The sequence below is a fragment of the Anopheles nili genome, chromosome 3 (assembly GCF_943737925.1).
Source record: "Anopheles nili chromosome 3, idAnoNiliSN_F5_01, whole genome shotgun sequence".
NCBI lineage: Eukaryota > Metazoa > Arthropoda > Insecta > Diptera > Culicidae > Anopheles > Anopheles nili.
Genome location: NC_071292.1, coordinates 28591477 through 28610009, shown reverse-complemented (window position 1 = coordinate 28610009; position 18533 = coordinate 28591477). Strand labels below are relative to the sequence as shown.

Here is an 18533-nt window from a genome sequence, read left to right as displayed (position 1 = left end):
TGGAGGCCTTTCGCCGGCTTGTGGATATCCTGCTCGGCCTGCCTGGGACCGGACTAGCGTGGCAGCACATTTTGCATTCATAATTTGCTCCTAACTCCGGGCTATTTGCCCGAGCCAGGTGGTTCGAGCCAGATTCACCAGATCCCGGGCGAAAGATGTGAATAATAAAAGGTCCTTCATGAGCATTGTTATTCCTTCGGGTGGTGACGTAACCGGCAGGAGCATGCACGGGAGCATCGGATCCCCCGCTGGGACCCAACAGGTGCCTTTTCCGTCGACAGACTCCACTCACCAGCAGCAGCAGCAGCAGCAGGAGCTTTATCACTCAGCATCGGGTGGCCATTTTCGAAGCGTTCACCCCACCCTGTCCGGTGGTCTGGAGATGTCGTGAACAATGACGATAAAAATTGATGACGATTCGCCGAGGTGGACGTTATGCCAACTTTTTTAATGGAAATGGCTTAGGATGACTTTATGGCGTAATCCGAATGAGCGAATTTTGCTCGCAGCTTGGCAGCGAGTGTGAGCTTCGTTCCGCTCGTGAACGGCAATTGCAAGGCAATTTAAATGTATCGTTCTTTGCTTACTGTTTGCCATTCCATTTCGATCGTCGCACGTGGATGTCTAGCTCGAGTGTCATTTAACTGAATGATAAATGCACACCGTTGTGCAAAGAAACGAGCTTTTGACGGGTGTTTGCGTATTTTTTTCTTTTCCTTGAGCACATTTTCCTCGTTTCAAAAGTGCATTTATGAATTTAAATTACGCTCGAAATGATTCCAAAGATGACGTTCAACCAAACGATTCTGATTGAGGTTATGTGTATTAATATATCCTTAGATCTACATTGGGTTTATATTCAATTTTGCTGAATGTTTTTCAAGTTCGTTGTGAAAAGCTTACTTAAGGAAAACATTAATATCAAAATATTCATTCCAAAAACCATGCTTTTCATCACAATACACTAGACACGCTTTCCAAAATCGAAAACTGTTAGACGAGGTTTGAAAAAAAAACCAATATCTCCTGTTTTTGTATCACCCTATGCTTTGCAAAATTGTTTACAAACGCTGGCTGGTACGAAACTATGCTCCATCTTCACGCTCGTTCTCGCTTCCACATTTCCATATTGTCTGCCGGCGGCCCAGCTAGCCGCCAGCAGGGAAGCTTTCCTCGTCAACGACAGGACAAAAGCTCGCTAAGCTGCCGGGGGTAATCATGGTCTACGAAAAAGACATATTCATCGAGGAATCGTGCAACTATAGGCACTCAATCATAAGGGATTAGGCAGCCAGCCGATGCTGCAGGCGGATCCGCTACCGAATTTGTCATCGTCGGCCGTTTGGGAACGTTGAGAGAACGAACATCGGCATTCCATCGGTGAAGGCTAGTGATTATGAAAAGTTGCCTCCCATGCTCTGCTCTGGGACGCACCGTTACCGATGATGCCCGTCTTGGAAACGTGGAACCTTAGCATCGGAGGACTTTGGGTTTTGGCTAATGATTAATTTTTCAAACCCATCCACCCGAGAGACGAAACCCTCCGGTAAGAGGCAACCCCGGGTTGATCTTTGTGTTCGTATTCGTTCATTTTGTTCCGTAATGTGTTTTTTTTCGACAGCCCTAGATGCTCGCTAATAAAACTCAGCTGCTGTGTGGCTTGGGATCTGAAATATTTGGAGGGATGCAAATATCAAGGGATATTTTCCACAGACCACGTTCATTCTGTTTTGCTTAGCTGGAAGGAAATTCTCGAGAACCATCGGTAATGTCATCGTGGTTTTCTTTATACCATCATCGTGAAGATAATAACGGACGCTTATTATTTATTTGATGGTCATATTTGAGGTATTTGATATCCTCTTACAATAATAAATAATGGATGAGGAAAATTATTCAAATTTGTTATTTTCAATGTACATTATTGTCGAAAACTTTATTAATTTGCGCAAATAAGCGGATGTTCTAAATGTAAAGTATTTTGCTATAACGCAATTCTCTCATTATCAAAGCTAATAGAACCACAACATTGAAATGTCTTTTTAAATGGATATTTAATATACTTACATACTATAATGGTGATTTTCAAATACTATCATATTGCATCGTATAACAGCATCAAACAATTTTTCTATTTATATTTCAACAGATGACAAAAATTGACAATCTGTTAAACATTATTTGTTTACCACCGTTTGCCCATAGTGCAGAAATTTGCGTCCGGTACCGATTTAGCAGAAGACGAATTGCAGAAGTTTGTGAAGTAAATTATGTTTTATGAACGCATGTCCCGAGGAGACAACCGTTCCCTGGAAAAACGGTTCGGCGACATTAGGTCGCTCACGATGGCGCCCATTTTCGCAGCCCTTAGGGAGTGATTAGGGCGTGAATGCATCCGTCGCGCGAGGATGCCACAATGATGGATCCGCACGAGCATCAACCACATCGCCCCGTTTCGTTCGTTGGAATTGCTCGAACGAAACACCGCACCGACTGCTCTCCGCTCATACTAATGAAGTCGGAAACATTTTCCCGGCACCATAATTAGCGTATCCTGCATGCGGGAAAACGAATCCCCCCAGAATGGCTCACATTTAGACGTGACATTCAACCTCCACCGGCAGTGCATTGTGGAGGCTTTCACCGATCGTAAAGTCACTTCTAAACCCCGTAACAACGTCGTTGCTCGCTCCTCGAAAGACTCGTTCGGATTCCGGAACGAGCTTCAAACTCGTTAAACAATTTTCCTTCACCTTTCCGTCAATTCATCGTTTCCACAACGCCGGCGGCAGTGGGCCTTTTTTTTTGTCTTTCGTGATGATAAAAATACAGCCACGGGTTTGGTTGCTGCTCTTGTGTTCGTGGTGAGGCAAAAGAAAAATTACTTTCCCTTTCCCCGAAGGGATATCTTTCTTAAGGATTCAGCAGCAAAGCGCGGTTCAGAAGCAGCTGTACATTCTCTGCCATCGGACCGAATTCTTGCCCGCTAGGGATGATTCTTGGGCCATCGTTTTCAGCCTTCCCTGCGGCATTAAATTATATTTCATTTTCAACCTCGTTCGTGCCACCATCGGCGTGGGTGGAAATCGAAAATACCTCACCGGCTCATTGACGTTTACGTGTTTCGACGCGGTTTAGCTAAATTTATAGCGCGAAAGAAAAGCAGCCAAAAAGCACATCTGAAAGATGAAGCCAAAGGAACACCACACAACAACAACAAAAAATTATTCATTCTTTGAACTTCGTCCGAAGCCGCTCGAATGGCGTTTTTCATCAGTGCGATGTAATTTTCATCAATCCAATTCCAATGGATTTTCCATCGCAGTGTAAAGCCTGGAGAACGGAAAGAATGGCAGAGAGAGAGAAAAAATGAAAGTCCATAAACCTGACCACGGGAGATGATTGAAAAAGGCAAATCGAGCACATTTACAATTTATAGATCGATAACACCCCGCGTATTTTCTCTTTGCATTCGTACTTTCGCACTTTCGAGCCTCTGAAGCCACGCGGAAAAACGCCGTGGGAAGCCACGTCATTCGTACTGATAGTGCGGTGGAATAAAACTTCTAGCAAATCAGGCCACAAATTTCGTGGGAATACCGGCGAGTGTGTTTTCTTAGCACCAGTGGTTTTTTTTCCCCTGCAATCCCATCAGAAATGGTTGGCGAAAGCGGATGTAACACATTACGAAGCTTACCACGCCAGCAAGTGGCTCAGCGGATGCGTTGAAACCGAAGCTTCGTCGGATTGTAGTAGGAAGCACGGGCAGAAAGCAGGAAACTCGAGCTTCCACTCGTGAAGGCATGTTCGGAGGGAAGAGATAAGAATTCGAATCGATGAATCATTTAGCAGACGATATGGGAATCAGTATTAAGTGGGTATGAGGAAAATACCATTCCACCGCCGGTGAATGGGAAGTTGATTGTTCTTTTCCTCTCGATTACACGGAATTCATTAAAATGCTTTACTTTTCCCTCCGGTACATTTATGCGAGCCATGCACACATTGAACACGGTACGATGGTGCAATAGAACAGCAATAATTTCGTGATTTTGGGAATATTCTGCGAATAAAGATACTCAAGCAAAACATCAGTTTAGCTCTTAAAATCCACGCGCCCGAAGGCACACGTGCAATAACATGGAAGTATTTTCGTGCAACAACAAATCATTACATAGTTTGCTAATCTCCGCAGGGTAGCCAGCGATGTGTGAACTTTCAAAAACACCGTCCACTTCAACCTCATCAAACAAACCCCGCAGACGGGTTGATTAAGAATAATATTTCTTTTCCATCTCACACACACCGCCAGCATGCCGAGTGTTTAGTTTTACCTTTTTCCACTACTTAGCATAACCCTTGCAACGGGCTTCCTTTCTGGGAAACCATACCCGACCCGAAATTGAATCCTTTTACCAGCGTTGCCATCGAGGACGCGCTCATCGTCCGCTGATACTCAGCACCTTTATCGCCAACCCTCGAGTGGCGGAAGCAAAGCAGCTCACAACCCCGGCACGTTTTCGGCGGATTGATTGACAGCACTTTTGGCAGGTTGGATAACAGATTTTTGGCGAAACGTCCACCCGGCAATCGGGCAATCCTAGCGTAAATCCGACCAGAACCGGATGCCCTCTGTCTCGTGCTATGCTTCAGCATGCGGGAAACGTTGCACGTCACACGTTAGCATACCGGATGTTTCCCACGCACGACCACATTGAAAGGTTGGGGGTGTGGGTTGTTTTCCGGCTAAAGGTCACCCGTTTGTGGGATGCGCTTCGTTTGTGAGTAGTGGGAATTGAGTACTTCTGTCAGTTAGTTAACGAACTCCTCCGTATGCTTTTGGGGGGGAAAAAAACGGAAAGTTTGAAAATAAATCATACAACCATGGTCCCAACAGATTACTTGTTTTTAATGTATGATGTTGTGGAGTTTTTGGTACTTCATATAAACGCGATGAGCAAATCACCATCAAAGAGTATAAAACAATGATGCTTTTTCTTCTAAACTAAGGTTTGTCCAGATGCCCAACTACCTGGGCCCTCCGGTATTAATCCGTATTCTGACTCCACTCAACCTTAGTAGTAAATACGACCGGAAACTAATGGCCATATGTCCACACTAAACAATGATGCAATTAAGGGAATGAACAATAAAACCACTGTTAGCAGTTTGTCACCTGTTCGCGCGCGTGCCTAGAACGTACAACCTGTTTTGCTGTTTCAATAAATGATATCACCCTGGGTGGTGGCAGTGTTAGTATAGGTATGATTTTAATTCTACTTCAGGAAGCGTGCCCAGCGCAGATAGCAAGAGAACCAATGAAGCTCTGGGAGCGACAGTGATGTTGCAATTTCTTTCTTCGCATTTTGCTAACTCACGATTTGCTCGGCGTCGCGTTACTTGAGTCTGGTTGACGCCGGTGAATGAAACGTTAAACGATAACACCGGTTAAGTGTTGTTTTGTGATTGTGAAAGCGAATGGGCTACCATCGGAGATAAGTCCCAGGAAAACAAAAGCCGACGGGAGAAGAGCACCATGATAACTTCAAACACTTTAGTCGCGCACTCCGATAACATGTCGTAATCATATCTAACAGTTGGATTATAAGTTTATTAATTAAAACTCTTATAAGTTTACTCTTCATATAAAGCACATATTTAGGTTCTGAAATCATTCCCTGCTTGTGTCGTTTTGATAGAAGAACATTAATATGATGTATTTGGGAATGTTGTGAGTAGCGTACTCAACTGTATGCATTGTTGAAGAATTTTCTTCAAATTTTTTTTTGCCATCTCAATGAACCACTATGCGTATCACAGATGCATATTCACTCAGATTTGCTTTCTCAACACCACTCTCATCGGCAGTCCATCGGCAGGTGCGAGAGGAATCGTAGCCGTGGCAAACGTAATTTTTGCCGGAACGGTTGGTATGAAGTTGTACTTCGAAAGCATCAACAAAATTCCAATTTTCGACACCAACACTCCCTGCCGCAGACCTAACAAAGAACATAGCGAAAATTAGTTAGAAAAAGAGTTCAACGTAATAAAAAAGCACACCCTGCAACTTACCAATGCAATTTCGTGGCCCTGCACCAAACGGATAGTACGCGTCGGGATCGTAATTTGGTGCTGCCTCATCGAATCGCTCTGGCGAGTAGAGCTCCGGGTTCGGGAAGTACTTCTCGTCCATCCCATAGCCTAGCAAAGGGATGATCACCTGCGTGTCCTTACGAATAACTGTGTCACTGTTCGGCACGCGATAATCCATTGTGCAAACTCGGTTCAGAATCGGCAGTCCCGGGTACTTTCGCAGCGTTTCCTTGACACAAAGATCCAGAAACTTCAGTTCGTTAATGTTGTCGTACGTGATGACGCCCTTGTTGCGCTCCATCATCTCGTCGATCTCGCGTTGTAGCTTCGCCATCACCACCGGATTGTGGGACAGCTCGTGAAGCGTGAACGAAATGGTTGCGGTAGATGTTTCCGCACCGGCAACGTAGAAAAGAAACACATTAGCAGCACACTGTTCGACAGTCAGCGCTTCACTTGAGTCGATTCCGGCCTCACGACGCAGATCAATGATCAACTGAATGAAGTCTTTTCGGGTGATCTGGTTTTTCTCACGATTGCTGATCTGGTACCGGATCAGATCCATGACAAACGTGTACAGCTCCGGTGGGATCGATCTAAGCCTCGTTAGCTTCAGCAAACTCGGACAGAGAAACACGCCAGCCGTGCGTATGTTGTCGATAAAGTTTCCGGCTCTGTTCACCCGTTGCAATGTCGTTAGGAAAGGGTCTTTCGTGTCGTGAATACAATTCGACTCAAGCCCGAAGAATACGGACGAGATAATGTCTAACACAAATCGCGAAGACACATCACGCATATCCACCAAACTCGTTTCGCTCTCAAGTGTGTGCATGTGATCAAGCAGCTTACGGCCGACGTCCAGCAGCGTAGGCATCATGTTGCGCAATTGAACAGAGGTGAAGGTCGGCGTTAGCCGCGCACGCAAGTTCTTCCATCGTTGACCGGGCAGTGCAAAGATATGTGCCGAAAGTGGATCCGACTGTTCGTTGCAATACACACCGCGATCGTGGAAGTGCTGGAAATCGTTCACCATAATCAGCTTCGCCAGGTGGGCATCGCGTACGAGGATTGCTGGACGAAAGAGCAAATACACGCCCACTAGACGCTCGGTCGAGCGATTGTACAGGCTGTTAATAGCGACACCGAATGAGCACTTTTTTTCAGCCACTATTTTTAGGTTTCCAAAAGGAATCTCCGGTTTAATGTTGGGAAGGCCATGCCAGTCCCAATATGAGTAGACGTAGCGCAGGCCGATGAAAAGCAACAACGCTACGAGCCCGATCGTGTATATAAACATTGTCTCAGCGCACACAGTGTGAGTCAAATGATCTGGTTGTACACGCTGACTGATACCACGCTTCGTGGTCAAGTTCACAACACTCAGTAAGCGTTCGTGAGGGTCACGCTGGGTTTTTACACCAGTTTGAATCAACTTCACGCGCACATATGCCCGACTAATTAGTGGATTCATAACTCTGGAGTCGAGCATCGCCGATGTGCGCACTACTGGATGGATTTATTTTCTAATGGTGTCAGTGAGTTGATGGTGCTGCTTGGCCCCAATAGTAGATGTGCCATGGTGTCAATCAACAATCTATGCGTGCGGACACATGGAACGCCCGCTGGACGCTTTAGGTATCAACAATGAAGTCACCATTTTGCTCGCGTATGTACGGTCAACACACACGTTTTATTTATTGAAGAAATATATTAATTTTAGCAGACAACATGGGTGTTTGAAAATATTTTAAAAAGCTATGTTAATGCATTAGATTGTATTAAGACTCAATTTAAACAAGACAAGTTACATTATTCTTTTTTTTTGTACTTTTTATTCTCAATAGGCTTACCAACCGTTGAACGGTCAAAGTCCGTCTTGTTTATGGTTTCTGCCACTTGCAATTTTTCTCGTAGCCAAATAATCGTTCCTGCATACAAATAAAATTTGCAAAATTATTGACATATGACGAAAATAGGACTAATAAAGTATGCATATTTTTATGCAACGAGACGCACTATATTTTCACCATCGACGTTTTGGTATTCATCCGTTTCGCAATCCTCATCGGAAGTCCTCCATTTGGTGCTAGTGTGACAGTGACGGGCTCAAAGGTGATCTTTGATGGAATGGTTGAGTAGAAGTTGAACTTCGACAGCATAAGTACGAGGGCTATCTTCGTTACCAGTATTCCTTGTCGCAGTCCTGCAAATGAGATAAGTTGTTAGTCAGCTTTGGGATGTCTCTCACACAAATGACCCACTTACCAATGCAATTGCGCGGTCCAGAACCGAACGGATGGTATGCATCCTGATCGTAGTTTTTCGTGGCATCATCAAATCGCTCTGGTGAGTAGAGGCTCGGATCAGGGAAATATTTCTCATCCATACCATACCCCAACAAAGGGATGATAATCTGCGTTCCCTTGCGTATCACAACGTCACTATCCGGCACGCGATAATCTATGGTGCATTCACGATTGAGGATCGCAAGAGCAGGATACTTTCTAAGCGTTTCCTTCACACACTGATCGAGGTACTTCATCTCCTTGATATTGTCGTAGTTGATTTGACCGTTGTGTCGTTCCATCATATCGTCAATCTCTTGCTGCAGTTTCATCATTGCATCTGCATTGTGTGTAAGCTCGTGCAGAGTATAAGAAATAGCACTGGTGGAGGTATCTGAACCAGCGGTGTAGAACAAAAACACGTTTGCCGCGCACTGTGCATCTGTGAGGAATTCTTCCGAGGTATCATTTGTATCGCGACGCAGCTCGATCAACATCTGTATGAAGTCTTTCCGTGATAATTGTTCGTTTTCTCGCTGCTTCAGATTGGTGCTAACGACATCCGTGGTAAACTTTTTCATATGTGGCGATAGTGAGCTTAACCCGGTGTATTTGAGCAATGCTGGACACAAAAACACTCCCGCCGCTCTAATGTTGTTTAGGAAACTGTTGGGATTGTTCAGTTTGACCAATGCTATTCGGAACGGATCACTAAGATTATGGAGACAGTTCGTCTCAAGCCCGAAGAAAACAGACGCGATGACATCCAGCACATAGCGAGATGTGATGTCACGCATATCGACGATCTTCTGCTCCCGGGCAGGCTCTTCCAAGTACTGTTGCAGTTTGTGACCCTCGTTCAAAAACGTTGGTAACATGTTTCGTAATTGAACTGATGTGAAGGTCGGTGTTAGCTTTGAGCGCAAGTTTTTCCAACGTTGTCCGGGTAACGCGAATAAGTTCGCTGACATTGGATCGCCATGCTCGTTGCAGTAAATACCACGATCGTGGAAGTGCTGGAAATCGTTCACCATGATCCGTTTTGCAAGGTGAGCATCACGGATGAGGATAGCTGGCCGGAAGAATAGATACACACCGATCAATCGTTCCGACGATCGTTCGTACAGGTTGTTTATCGCCACGTTTAGCGAATCTTTTTTCTTCGCCAATGATCTAAGGTTTCCGTAGGGAATCTCCGGTTTGAGGTTCGGTAGTCCATGCCGGTCCCAGTATGTGTAAATGTACCGCAGTCCGATGAAAAGCAGCAATGCCACGAGCCCGAGCGTGTAAATAATCATTACGGAATACTGTGGTCACCTATCGATCAACTTCACGACACTCAATAAGCATTCTCGAAGCTTACGTAGGGTATTTATAGCCTTTTCAAATCAGTTACACATTTGTATGCGTGTGCCAAATCAATGCTTTGAAAGTTTGATGTCTAGGAGCATAAATGCTCGTAGTTTGAATCATTAAGCTTTGATGTATCAGTAGCATGTTGAATCTAAATTCGCTTGTGGACGTGCCATGATGCCCAACATTAATTTTATGTAGCAACGTCTAGATGTTTCGTACAAATCAACCAATTGACTGTTTTGTGTTCATATTCGTTCTGAGTTTTGCCCAGCACCCCGGAAGGCGCTTGAAGGGGTTGGATCTCACGCTTTTGTCTCTTACATTCGCTGCTACTTTATGCTCAAATAAACAGGATGTAATGTTGCCTTCCAAATCATAGAAAGCCTTTACAAGACAGGCATTGATTGTGCAATGATTGGTAAAAAATTTAAGAAGGAGAATAATAGTTCTCATCCAGTATTAACGAGATCATATTAATACGACAAAATCAAAAGCAAACTTAAAGTATTTATTTTTTGTTTAGAACGTAAAGTTGTTTAAGTCAACTTTATGTTCGTTGTTTATGAATGGTCAGAGAGAACCGTTAGATGATACCGAAGTAAACGTATTGCAAGCTTACAAAAAAGCTCATCATATTTTAGGATGCAAACAGGTATTTTTGTCATATTTTTCATATTGTGCATTTCGCATTTTTTGTTCTAAAAAAATTATCCCTACTTACTTAGATCAAAAATGTTTAAATAGGCTTTTTTCAGCTAATTTTCTACATTTTCAGTGCATTAATGAGTATTACTTAGAAGTGACAGAAAATTATTTAGTATAATTAATAATTCAAAACTAAGAAATATTCGAAAACTAGCTTTTGCGGAATACTAAACCGAAAATGAAATTGTCGGTAAATAATCTGAAAGATGGCTTAAATAGTGGTTAAAAAAATTGGTCCATGACATATTGCGCAAAACATTCGGTACAGGTATTGTTTTAAATTTGCTATCACCAGTATGATTTATTCGTTCGTTTTTCGATCCTCATCGGAAGCCCACCCTTGGGCGCCAGAGTTATGGATACGTTCTCGAAGGTAATTTTTGATGGAATGGTTGAGTAGAAGTTGAACTTCGACAGCATAAGTATGAGGGCTATCTTCGTTACCAGTATTCCTTGTCGCAGTCCTGCAAATAAGATAAGATGTTAGTCAGCTTTGGGATGTCTCTCACACAAATGACCCACTTACCAATGCAATTGCGCGGTCCAGAACCGAACGGATGGTATGCATCCTGATCGTAGTTTTTCGTGGCATCATCGAATCGCTCTGGTGAGTAGAGGTTCGGATCAGGGAAATATTTCTCATCCATACTGTACCCCAACAAAGGGATGATAATCTGCGTTCCCTTGCGTATCACAACGTCACTATCCGGCACGCGATAATCTATGGTGCATTCACGATTGAGGATCGCAAGAGCAGGATACTTTCTGAGCGTTTCCTTCACACACTGATCGAGGTACTTCATCTCCTTGATATTGTCGTAGTTAATTTGACCATTGTGTCGTTCCATCATATCGTCAATCTCTTGCTGCAGTTTCATCATTGCATCTGCATTGTGTGTAAGCTCGTGCAGCGTGAATGATATTGTGCCAGTGGAAGTGTCTGCTCCAGCAGAATAAAATAAGAAAACGTTTGCCGCGCACTGATCATCAGAAAACAATACACGATTACTTTCACTCCTATTTCGACGAAGCTCGATCAACATCTGTAAAAAGTCCTTGCGTGATATTTGATTGCTTTCACGGTGATGCAAATGGGAGAAGACTACATCGGAGGTAAACTTTTTCATCGGTGGCGATAGTGAGCTCAATCCCGTATATTTGAGCAATGCAGGACACAGAAACACTCCTATTGCTCTAAAATTATTAAGGAAACTGCTGGGGTTGTTCAGATCGAGCAATGCTGTTCGGAACGGATCACAAGGATTATGAAGACAGTTCGTCTCAAGCCCGAAGAAAACAGACGCGATGACATCCAGCACATAGCGTGACGTGATGTCACGCATATCGACGATCTTCTGCTCCCGGGCAGGCTCTTCCAAGTACTGTTGCAGCTTGTGACCCTCGTTCAAAAACGTTGGTAACATGTTTCGTAATTGACCAGAGGTGAAGGTCGGTGTCAGCTTTGAGCGTAAGTTTTTCCAGCGTTGACCGGGTAACGCGAATAGATTCGCTGACATTGGATCGCCATGCTCGTTACAATACACGCCGCGATCTTGGAAATGCTGGAAATCGTTCACCATGATCCGTTTTGCAAGGTGAGCATCACGGATGAGGATAGCTGGCCGGAAGAATAGATACACACCGATCAATCGTTCCGACGATCGTTCGTACAGGTTGTTTATCGCCACGTTTAGCGAATCTTTTTTCTCCGCCAATGATCTGATGTTTCCGTAGGGAATCTCCGGTTTGAGATTCGGTAGTCCATGCCGGTCCCAGTATGTGTAGACGTATTTGAGCGTAAAGAACACTGCTGATAGAATTAGAACGATAGTGAACGCGATCATCACTGATTTGTTAGTACAAGGTTTGAAGAAATTCTCAGCATTTTATACTTTCCTGTCATCGGCCGGAGAACACACATGCACAACGGCTGCGTTCTTATCAATTGCATCGTAGATAACAAATCTATGTCTTTCACTATTTACGCCAGCGTTCATGTTTGTGACGACACAGTCTGACTATCAGTAACTCTCAGAAGCGATCTCGCACTATCATGCTCACTATCTGGTGAGCAGTGGATGAAACTGTAATCATTTCCCGTGCATTTAACTGCAAGCAAGTCATTGTCATTATTTTGTTTCGCACCCAGACAGTCTGTGTTTACTTGTTGTAGAAACAAGATTTAACCTTTTTGAGCTGTTGCAACAGATGGCGAGCTTTAGTAATCGAACTGCATGAGCTACGACTTAGAAATCAGTTGTTGAATAGAATACAAGCAATGAGCTGATCTAGTTTTTAAAGCGTAAATTTATCTCAAGATAATATTTTGTTTCCCAGTAAGAAGAGAATGTTTCAATACATTTTTCGATCTTTTGGACTATGCTATCTCAAGAATATTTTCTTTCATATAGTTTTGTGTGTATCTGCTCTGGAATTCCGATGGTTAACCGCTCTACCGGCAAACTTCTCAGACACCTTAATCATGCAATGCTCAGCAAAGGTGTTACTTGGTTGACGGCTACCCGAAAGAGCTGGTTCCTTGGAAACGGTCGGTTGGTTGAAATTCCACATGATCTAATTAGTGAGTGTGGAAGTTGAGAAAATGCGAACCGACAGTTGGATTTTGCGAAATCGTTCACGGAACGGTTGGCATTACGAATTTCACAGAACCTCACGCCGGTAGCTTAGAACGAAGACAAGCGCTCACGGTCGGAATTCAAATGAATATTAATCATGCAAGGGAAATATTTTGGGAAACATCAATAATTAACATGTCCTCTTTGCTTCAGTTCAAGGAAAATTTGTTTTTTTACTAGCTGCACATTCCAACCATCGTTTGGAGCTCTAAAGATTTATTCGGTTTGTTCTCAGATATACCAAGCTGCGAGAAACTTCTTTGATGAACCATCAACCGTAACGATGAAGGTTGCTTTGATCTTCGGAGAAAGATCATGGTAACTGCTTTGTTTTGATACCAGAAAATTGATAACATGTGTCTGATTCTCAGAAATACAACGTGCCCTTTTCAATCATAAGTATCTGCATATGTCACGCATGACGTGGTACACTTCTGCTTTTAATATTAACGTACACCTCATTATTAGGAACATTGCCGTTATTTTGTGTCCTCTTATAGCTTAAATCTCAAGTCAAAATTTTATCAATCAACTCAACTCTCTGAAACCGATAAACAGGCATAGACCACTTAATGTGTAATTTTAATACGAAGTCGTATTTCAGCAAGTTCATCCCTATCAGGAGTGCAAACCGTTGTTAATCATAAAACGTGGGAAAGTTTTATTACTGAGAGCCTTTCACAGTGAAGACTATTCAAAAGACAGCAAATCAAAGGTTGCGGTGGCGTTTATTTCCAGTCAATTACTTTCTTCATCAAATGGCACACTTTAAAGCACACTTTTGGTGAGATTCGACAGCAAAACGATGGCATCCATAGACTGCTGGAATTTAGTGCCAATTGCCCACAGATGCCGCTCGAGTCGTTCATCATCGATGGCGTTCAGCGGCCGGCTCGAGTAGAATCCTCTTCGGATTCTTACCCGTTCTACGATGATAAAGCTTTCTGTGAAAGAAGTGCACATGCAGTGACACACCCGAGGATTGAGGCTTGATGATTGATGTTCGCTCGGCGCGGTGCGGAGAATCTGGCAACCAAGCTGAGTATGTTGAAGCAGTCCGGCAAACGCAAGCATAGTAGGGTTGCTTGCTTTATGCTAGCGCCAAGGGAGGCTGAGTAAACAACTTCTCTCATTCACCGAGGCTTGATTACAGTGCTTGGAGTGAATTTAAGAAAGATGATGATTTGGTTATAGTTTGCTCAATTGATAATGGTTTAATTTTTTCTTCTTAAACATGAAAATCAATTACAATTTCATCGTCATTGGGATACATTTTGGATTGTCACTAATATGCGTTGACACGTTTTCGCCAATTCTGTCAGGCACTGTGTTTGCGTTGAAAGCTAGAAGTATCGTCGCATGTCGCCGAGATTATGCTCCGTGATGCTCAAACGCCAAGAGCTTGCTGTACCATGCCTACTACGTTGACGAGCATAGCCGATGGAGCCGTAGGAAAATGCGAGCATAAAGCAATATATTTAGCTCAAAGAGAAGAAATCATCGAAATTGCGAGAGGGAGAGAGAAAAATAAAGAATCGAGAGAAGGTACGTGTACCAGAAGCAAGCAAGATTGTCAAATGGAAACCCGACAGCGTTGACTGGCCTTGGCAATGGCTAGCGGAGCGTAAACTCTCACCGGCAGCGATAAAGGGAACTGGTTCCGCGCTTATCTTTACGCCGATGTGGCACCCGCGTGCGCGACTCGTGTACGCGTGCACACGAACGAGAGGTTATTTATATACGTTCGTTGATAATTTAATTAAACCAGGTTGCTCTTTCACTCGGCTTTACTGTAATTTTTTTCCGGCGTTGGGCTGCCACACGCAAACAAGCGACGGTAAAAGTAATGAATGGTGGGAATACTTTTTTCACGCTTGCTGCCTGTCGGGCATGCGATCCGAGGCTTTATTGAGATTGCACTCGTTGAAAAGTGAATTGGCTAAGAAAGAGCAAAAACATATGTCTGCAATATAACATGAAGATGTGATAAAGCCAATCTTGTTCGTTATATAAAAAAATAGTATAAAAAGGATAACTGGACACTTTTTGAAGTGCACTGCATTATTGACCCCGACGTGATTTGAACACGCAACCTTCTGATCTGGAGTCAGACGCGCTACCGTTGCGCCACGGAGTCTACGATGTGGGATTTGGTGAAAAATAGGACACCGTTATTGGTAATTGGCAGAGTGCGAAAAACGATATGAAAATGCACGCTTATAGTATACTATTTTTGTAATATACTGTTGTTTATGTTCTCCCTTAGCTACTAAAAGTCTTGAGATTTATTACCAAGAAAAATATTATCAAGCATGCATCGTGTTAGCAAAATCTAAGGTTTACTTCAGTACGACACCCTTTTTCCGTGCACCCAGGGCTCATGAGATTATGAAAATTTCCAACCGAAACTCTGTAACTGCTTAATCCCAGAAAAACGCTGAAAAACGAAGCGCGCTGTTTGTTCTTCTCCGTAATAATACACCATTCGCACAATTCTTTCCTTCTTGCGCTTGACAATACCTTCTGAAAACAAGGACACGCTAGAAAGGGATCAGCGGAAGTTGGGCCATCGCTTGAGAAATACCATTAATTATAAGCCTTCCGCATCCTTTCTTCCACTCATACCACCGCTTGCGAAAGCATTTTCAAACAGTTTCCGCTCCGTTCCTGCAAGCCTAGACCGAACCACGCCGCCCAATTTCTTTGCAGCAATGCTTTTGTTGACAATAACGGAGGGCGTGTTTGCTTTTTCGAGTTTGCTTTTTCTACTTTCGTGTAAGTTTTTCTCTACAATCAAAAATATCCAAAATCCGTGGCTTCAATATTTTCCTGCAAATATTGCATTTGGGATCTTTGTAATTATGCGAGATTAGCATAATGGGGGGCCATTACATTTTTCAGTGCGAGTCGGAGGCCGAATTGCCGGCTCTGGTATTGTTATTTACACTGTTTATGCGCTTTAGCTGTACAATATTCATTCAATCGAGCGATAAATCCAAGTTTTTTTTCTGTGGAATGGAGTTAGCGTGAAAATGAAATTATATAAGTGTGCCTTCCAGTCGGTATGGAAATGTATTTTAAGTTATCATTGAACCATTTGTAGCAGCCGGTTTACGTTTTCAATCGTTTTGAATAGGTTCCCAAGCGACTCGCATCTCCAATATGCTATTAGTATTTGTTATGGAAATTTTACCAGAGCCCGTTTTAATTTATTTTTCTCGCACCATCCTCACAGCCTTTTTCCTTCGAAAAAAAAAAACAAGGATAATAGTTGAGAAAATTGCTGCGCATCCAAATCAATGACCCGTACGATCATACATTACCGAGGACTATAATCGTAAGATGGCGCACGAGTGCCACAAATGGACAGTGATTTGTCGACGATCGCTTCAAGCGTCTGGCGGTCAATAGCCGTCCGGGTATGGCTCGGGATAAAATATCGACGGCCATCAAGGGTCGCCCGGAAAAACACATCCAAACCATCGGGAGAGCCACCATGTAACGATATCACGGAATCACAGCAATTCACATTTTTATAGGCAAGCCCAGCCCAGTTGGCGGAAAACGGGCGAGAAAAAACAAACGTACGTCCACCAGGAACGGAATCCCGAAATTGCGGTTTAGTGTAATGATGAAACCTCCACTGTGGAGCGCAAAATTTAGTGCTCATAAACCCGGGACGCACGTTGTGACCGATGCTCCTCTCACGCTACCCGGTAAATAATGCTTCCGAGGCACGTTCTACCCGTGGGGGTGGAAGAGTGGACTGGCGAAGTTGGGCCTTGGCTGTTTCCGGAAAATAACTGGAAAGAGACCGTGCAACGGTGCTGGGGGTGCTTGGGTTTCGGGAATGATCTATTAGAGATTAGGCACAAATCGAAAGCTAAATCAACTCTCCCATTCTTGACCTGGGCCGAGCAGAAAAAGAACGGCCACATCAAAGGTTACCTAATTTTTGTTTTTTTTTTATTTTTGTTTGATGGGTTTTCACACTTCGAGCCTTTGGGAAGGATCCTTTGCATCGATTGACTGTTAATAAAATGTTGGAAATTGCTTTTTTCTTTCTTCCGTCCATCTCCATCATCATCAAGGGCACACACCAACTGGCACAGGAGCAACATCGGCCTGCTGCACACGGCGAACGGCGTCGACACTGCCCGATACACCTGGCTGTTCTGAGGATTGACTTCGAAAAAAGGAAAAAAAAAACACACACATTCAGGCTACCCAAATCGACGTGCTGGAGCTTGATAACAGCGAAAGAGGAGTAGAGCGAAAAATATCCATCACACATTCAATCTCTGACCCGGGTAAACGATCGACCTTCGGCGGACGTCAGGAATAATCAGCAAACATGGCGGCCACAATGAGAACCGGTGGTAAGTGAAACGAGACGGGGTTGCTGGCGGGATGGTATATGGAGGGAATCAAAAAGAGAAGGCTCTCGCTGACAGACCGGCAAAGGCTGGTGATTTCCTGTTTGCAAATGGTTTGTGTAAACACCCGTTTGAAATAAAAGGAATCCCTGGGATGGGAGACGGGACTGGCAAGGTTTGAGCTAGGACGCGTTGATTTCCGGTCCGGCAAAGTGTGGAAAAATATTGATTCAAATATTGGCACAAACGACCAACCGACGTGATGGGACGGAAAGGACTCTCGAGCGGGATCCTTCCTACCTTTGTTTTTCTTTTTTTCCTGCTTGCTTTCTCTCTCGCTCGCTCTCCGTCCCAGTTTTCGTGCTTCTAAAGGCACCGGAAACCGGAACTGGAACATCGTTGATCGATGATGATGAGGCCGGAGCGGATGTGCGGATCACGTCGACGGAGACGACGACGACGACTAGCACGACGCCGATGATGATAATAATGATGGGAGGACGTTCCAGCCGAGACCGGAGAGGCTGCTCGGTCGAATGTTTCAGGCGGTTTATGGTAGAGGTTTTTTTCCCCCTCAATTGTTAGTTCTTACAATTACATCATTAATTCTGCTGGATGCTGAGTGGTGTGTTTTGTGCTTGCTTCCGGTTCGGTTGCTTGTTTCTTCGTTTTGCTTAGGACGCTGTGGCCTGAAAAACACTTCCCTAAGTCCGAGGCAGGGAACGTGATTTTCCGCTGAGCGAATAGGTTTTCTGGGATTTCTTTTTGTTGTTTGGTTTAAATGAGTTTACCGTGTGTTTTTGCGCTACAACACGCTCGAAATATGGTTGAAGCAACATAAACGGTCTAACAACATCGCGCTTGTTTAGGTCCGGATGGTCGAAAGAATTCATCGTTTTCGGGCCAGCTCATGTAGCTGTTTAAATGCGATGGTGCTTTTGTTTTATTTATTACTGCGTCTTCTTTTTTTTGTTTTCTATGCCAGCGTCCCATAAGGTTCAGATAAATAAATCAAGGCAGTCTAGTTTTCTGTTAAGTGAACAGACCAACCTTTTTTACGATGTGCTGTGTTTTCGTACTGG

At 43.8% G+C, this 18533-nt stretch overlaps 3 protein-coding genes and 1 non-coding gene across 4 annotated transcripts in view; 1 reads left to right on the top strand and 3 right to left on the bottom strand.

Annotated features, from left to right (window-relative positions):
• Nucleotides 1-5644: 5644 nt before the first annotated feature.
• On the bottom strand, nt 5645-7465 carry LOC128725991 (cytochrome P450 6d3-like). Its single transcript, XM_053819767.1, has 2 exons — nt 6073-7465; nt 5645-5999 (listed from the first exon to the last, which is right to left on the bottom strand). Exons 1-2 carry the CDS (start codon nt 7388-7390, stop codon nt 5833-5835), a joined length of 1485 nt encoding a protein of 494 aa, XP_053675742.1. The 5' UTR covers nt 7391-7465; the 3' UTR covers nt 5645-5832.
• Nucleotides 7466-7944: 479 nt separating this feature from the next.
• On the bottom strand, nt 7945-12283 carry LOC128723995 (uncharacterized). Its single transcript, XM_053817760.1, has 5 exons — nt 10966-12283; nt 10732-10903; nt 9775-9802; nt 8359-9685; nt 7945-8296 (listed from the first exon to the last, which is right to left on the bottom strand). The coding sequence occupies exons 1-5, from the start codon at nt 12281-12283 to the stop codon at nt 8109-8111; spliced, it is 3033 nt and encodes a 1010-aa protein (XP_053673735.1). The 3' UTR covers nt 7945-8108.
• A 2857-nt stretch (nt 12284-15140) lies between these two features.
• Nucleotides 15141-15212, bottom strand: Trnaw-cca (transfer RNA tryptophan (anticodon CCA)). The gene has a single exon. It is a non-coding gene; the product is annotated as a tRNA-Trp (tRNA).
• A 2162-nt stretch (nt 15213-17374) lies between these two features.
• The window catches only part of LOC128725981 (uncharacterized), a 62614-nt gene continuing 61455 nt past the window's right edge, over nt 17375-18533 (top strand). Inside the window, exon 1 of the mRNA XM_053819756.1 lies at nt 17375-17454. Within this exon, the coding sequence (XP_053675731.1) occupies nt 17430-17454 (25 nt within the window). The 5' untranslated portion in view covers nt 17375-17429. The remainder of the gene's footprint in view (nt 17455-18533) is intronic.

Coding starts and splice junctions, on each gene's coding strand:
- LOC128723995 (XM_053817760.1), bottom strand. CDS start 12,283: ATGATCGCGTTCACTATCGTTCTAATTCTATCAGCAGTGTTCTTTACG. Junction 10,904..10,965: donor TGGACCGCGCAATTGCATTG/GTAAGTGGGTCA, acceptor TCTTATTTGCAG/GACTGCGACAAGGAATACTG. Junction 8,297..8,358: donor TGGACCGCGCAATTGCATTG/GTAAGTGGGTCA, acceptor TCTCATTTGCAG/GACTGCGACAAGGAATACTG.
- LOC128725991 (XM_053819767.1), bottom strand. CDS start 7,390: ATGTTTATATACACGATCGGGCTCGTAGCGTTGTTGCTTTTCATCGGC. Junction 6,000..6,072: donor AGGGCCACGAAATTGCATTG/GTAAGTTGCAGG, acceptor GTTCTTTGTTAG/GTCTGCGGCAGGGAGTGTTG.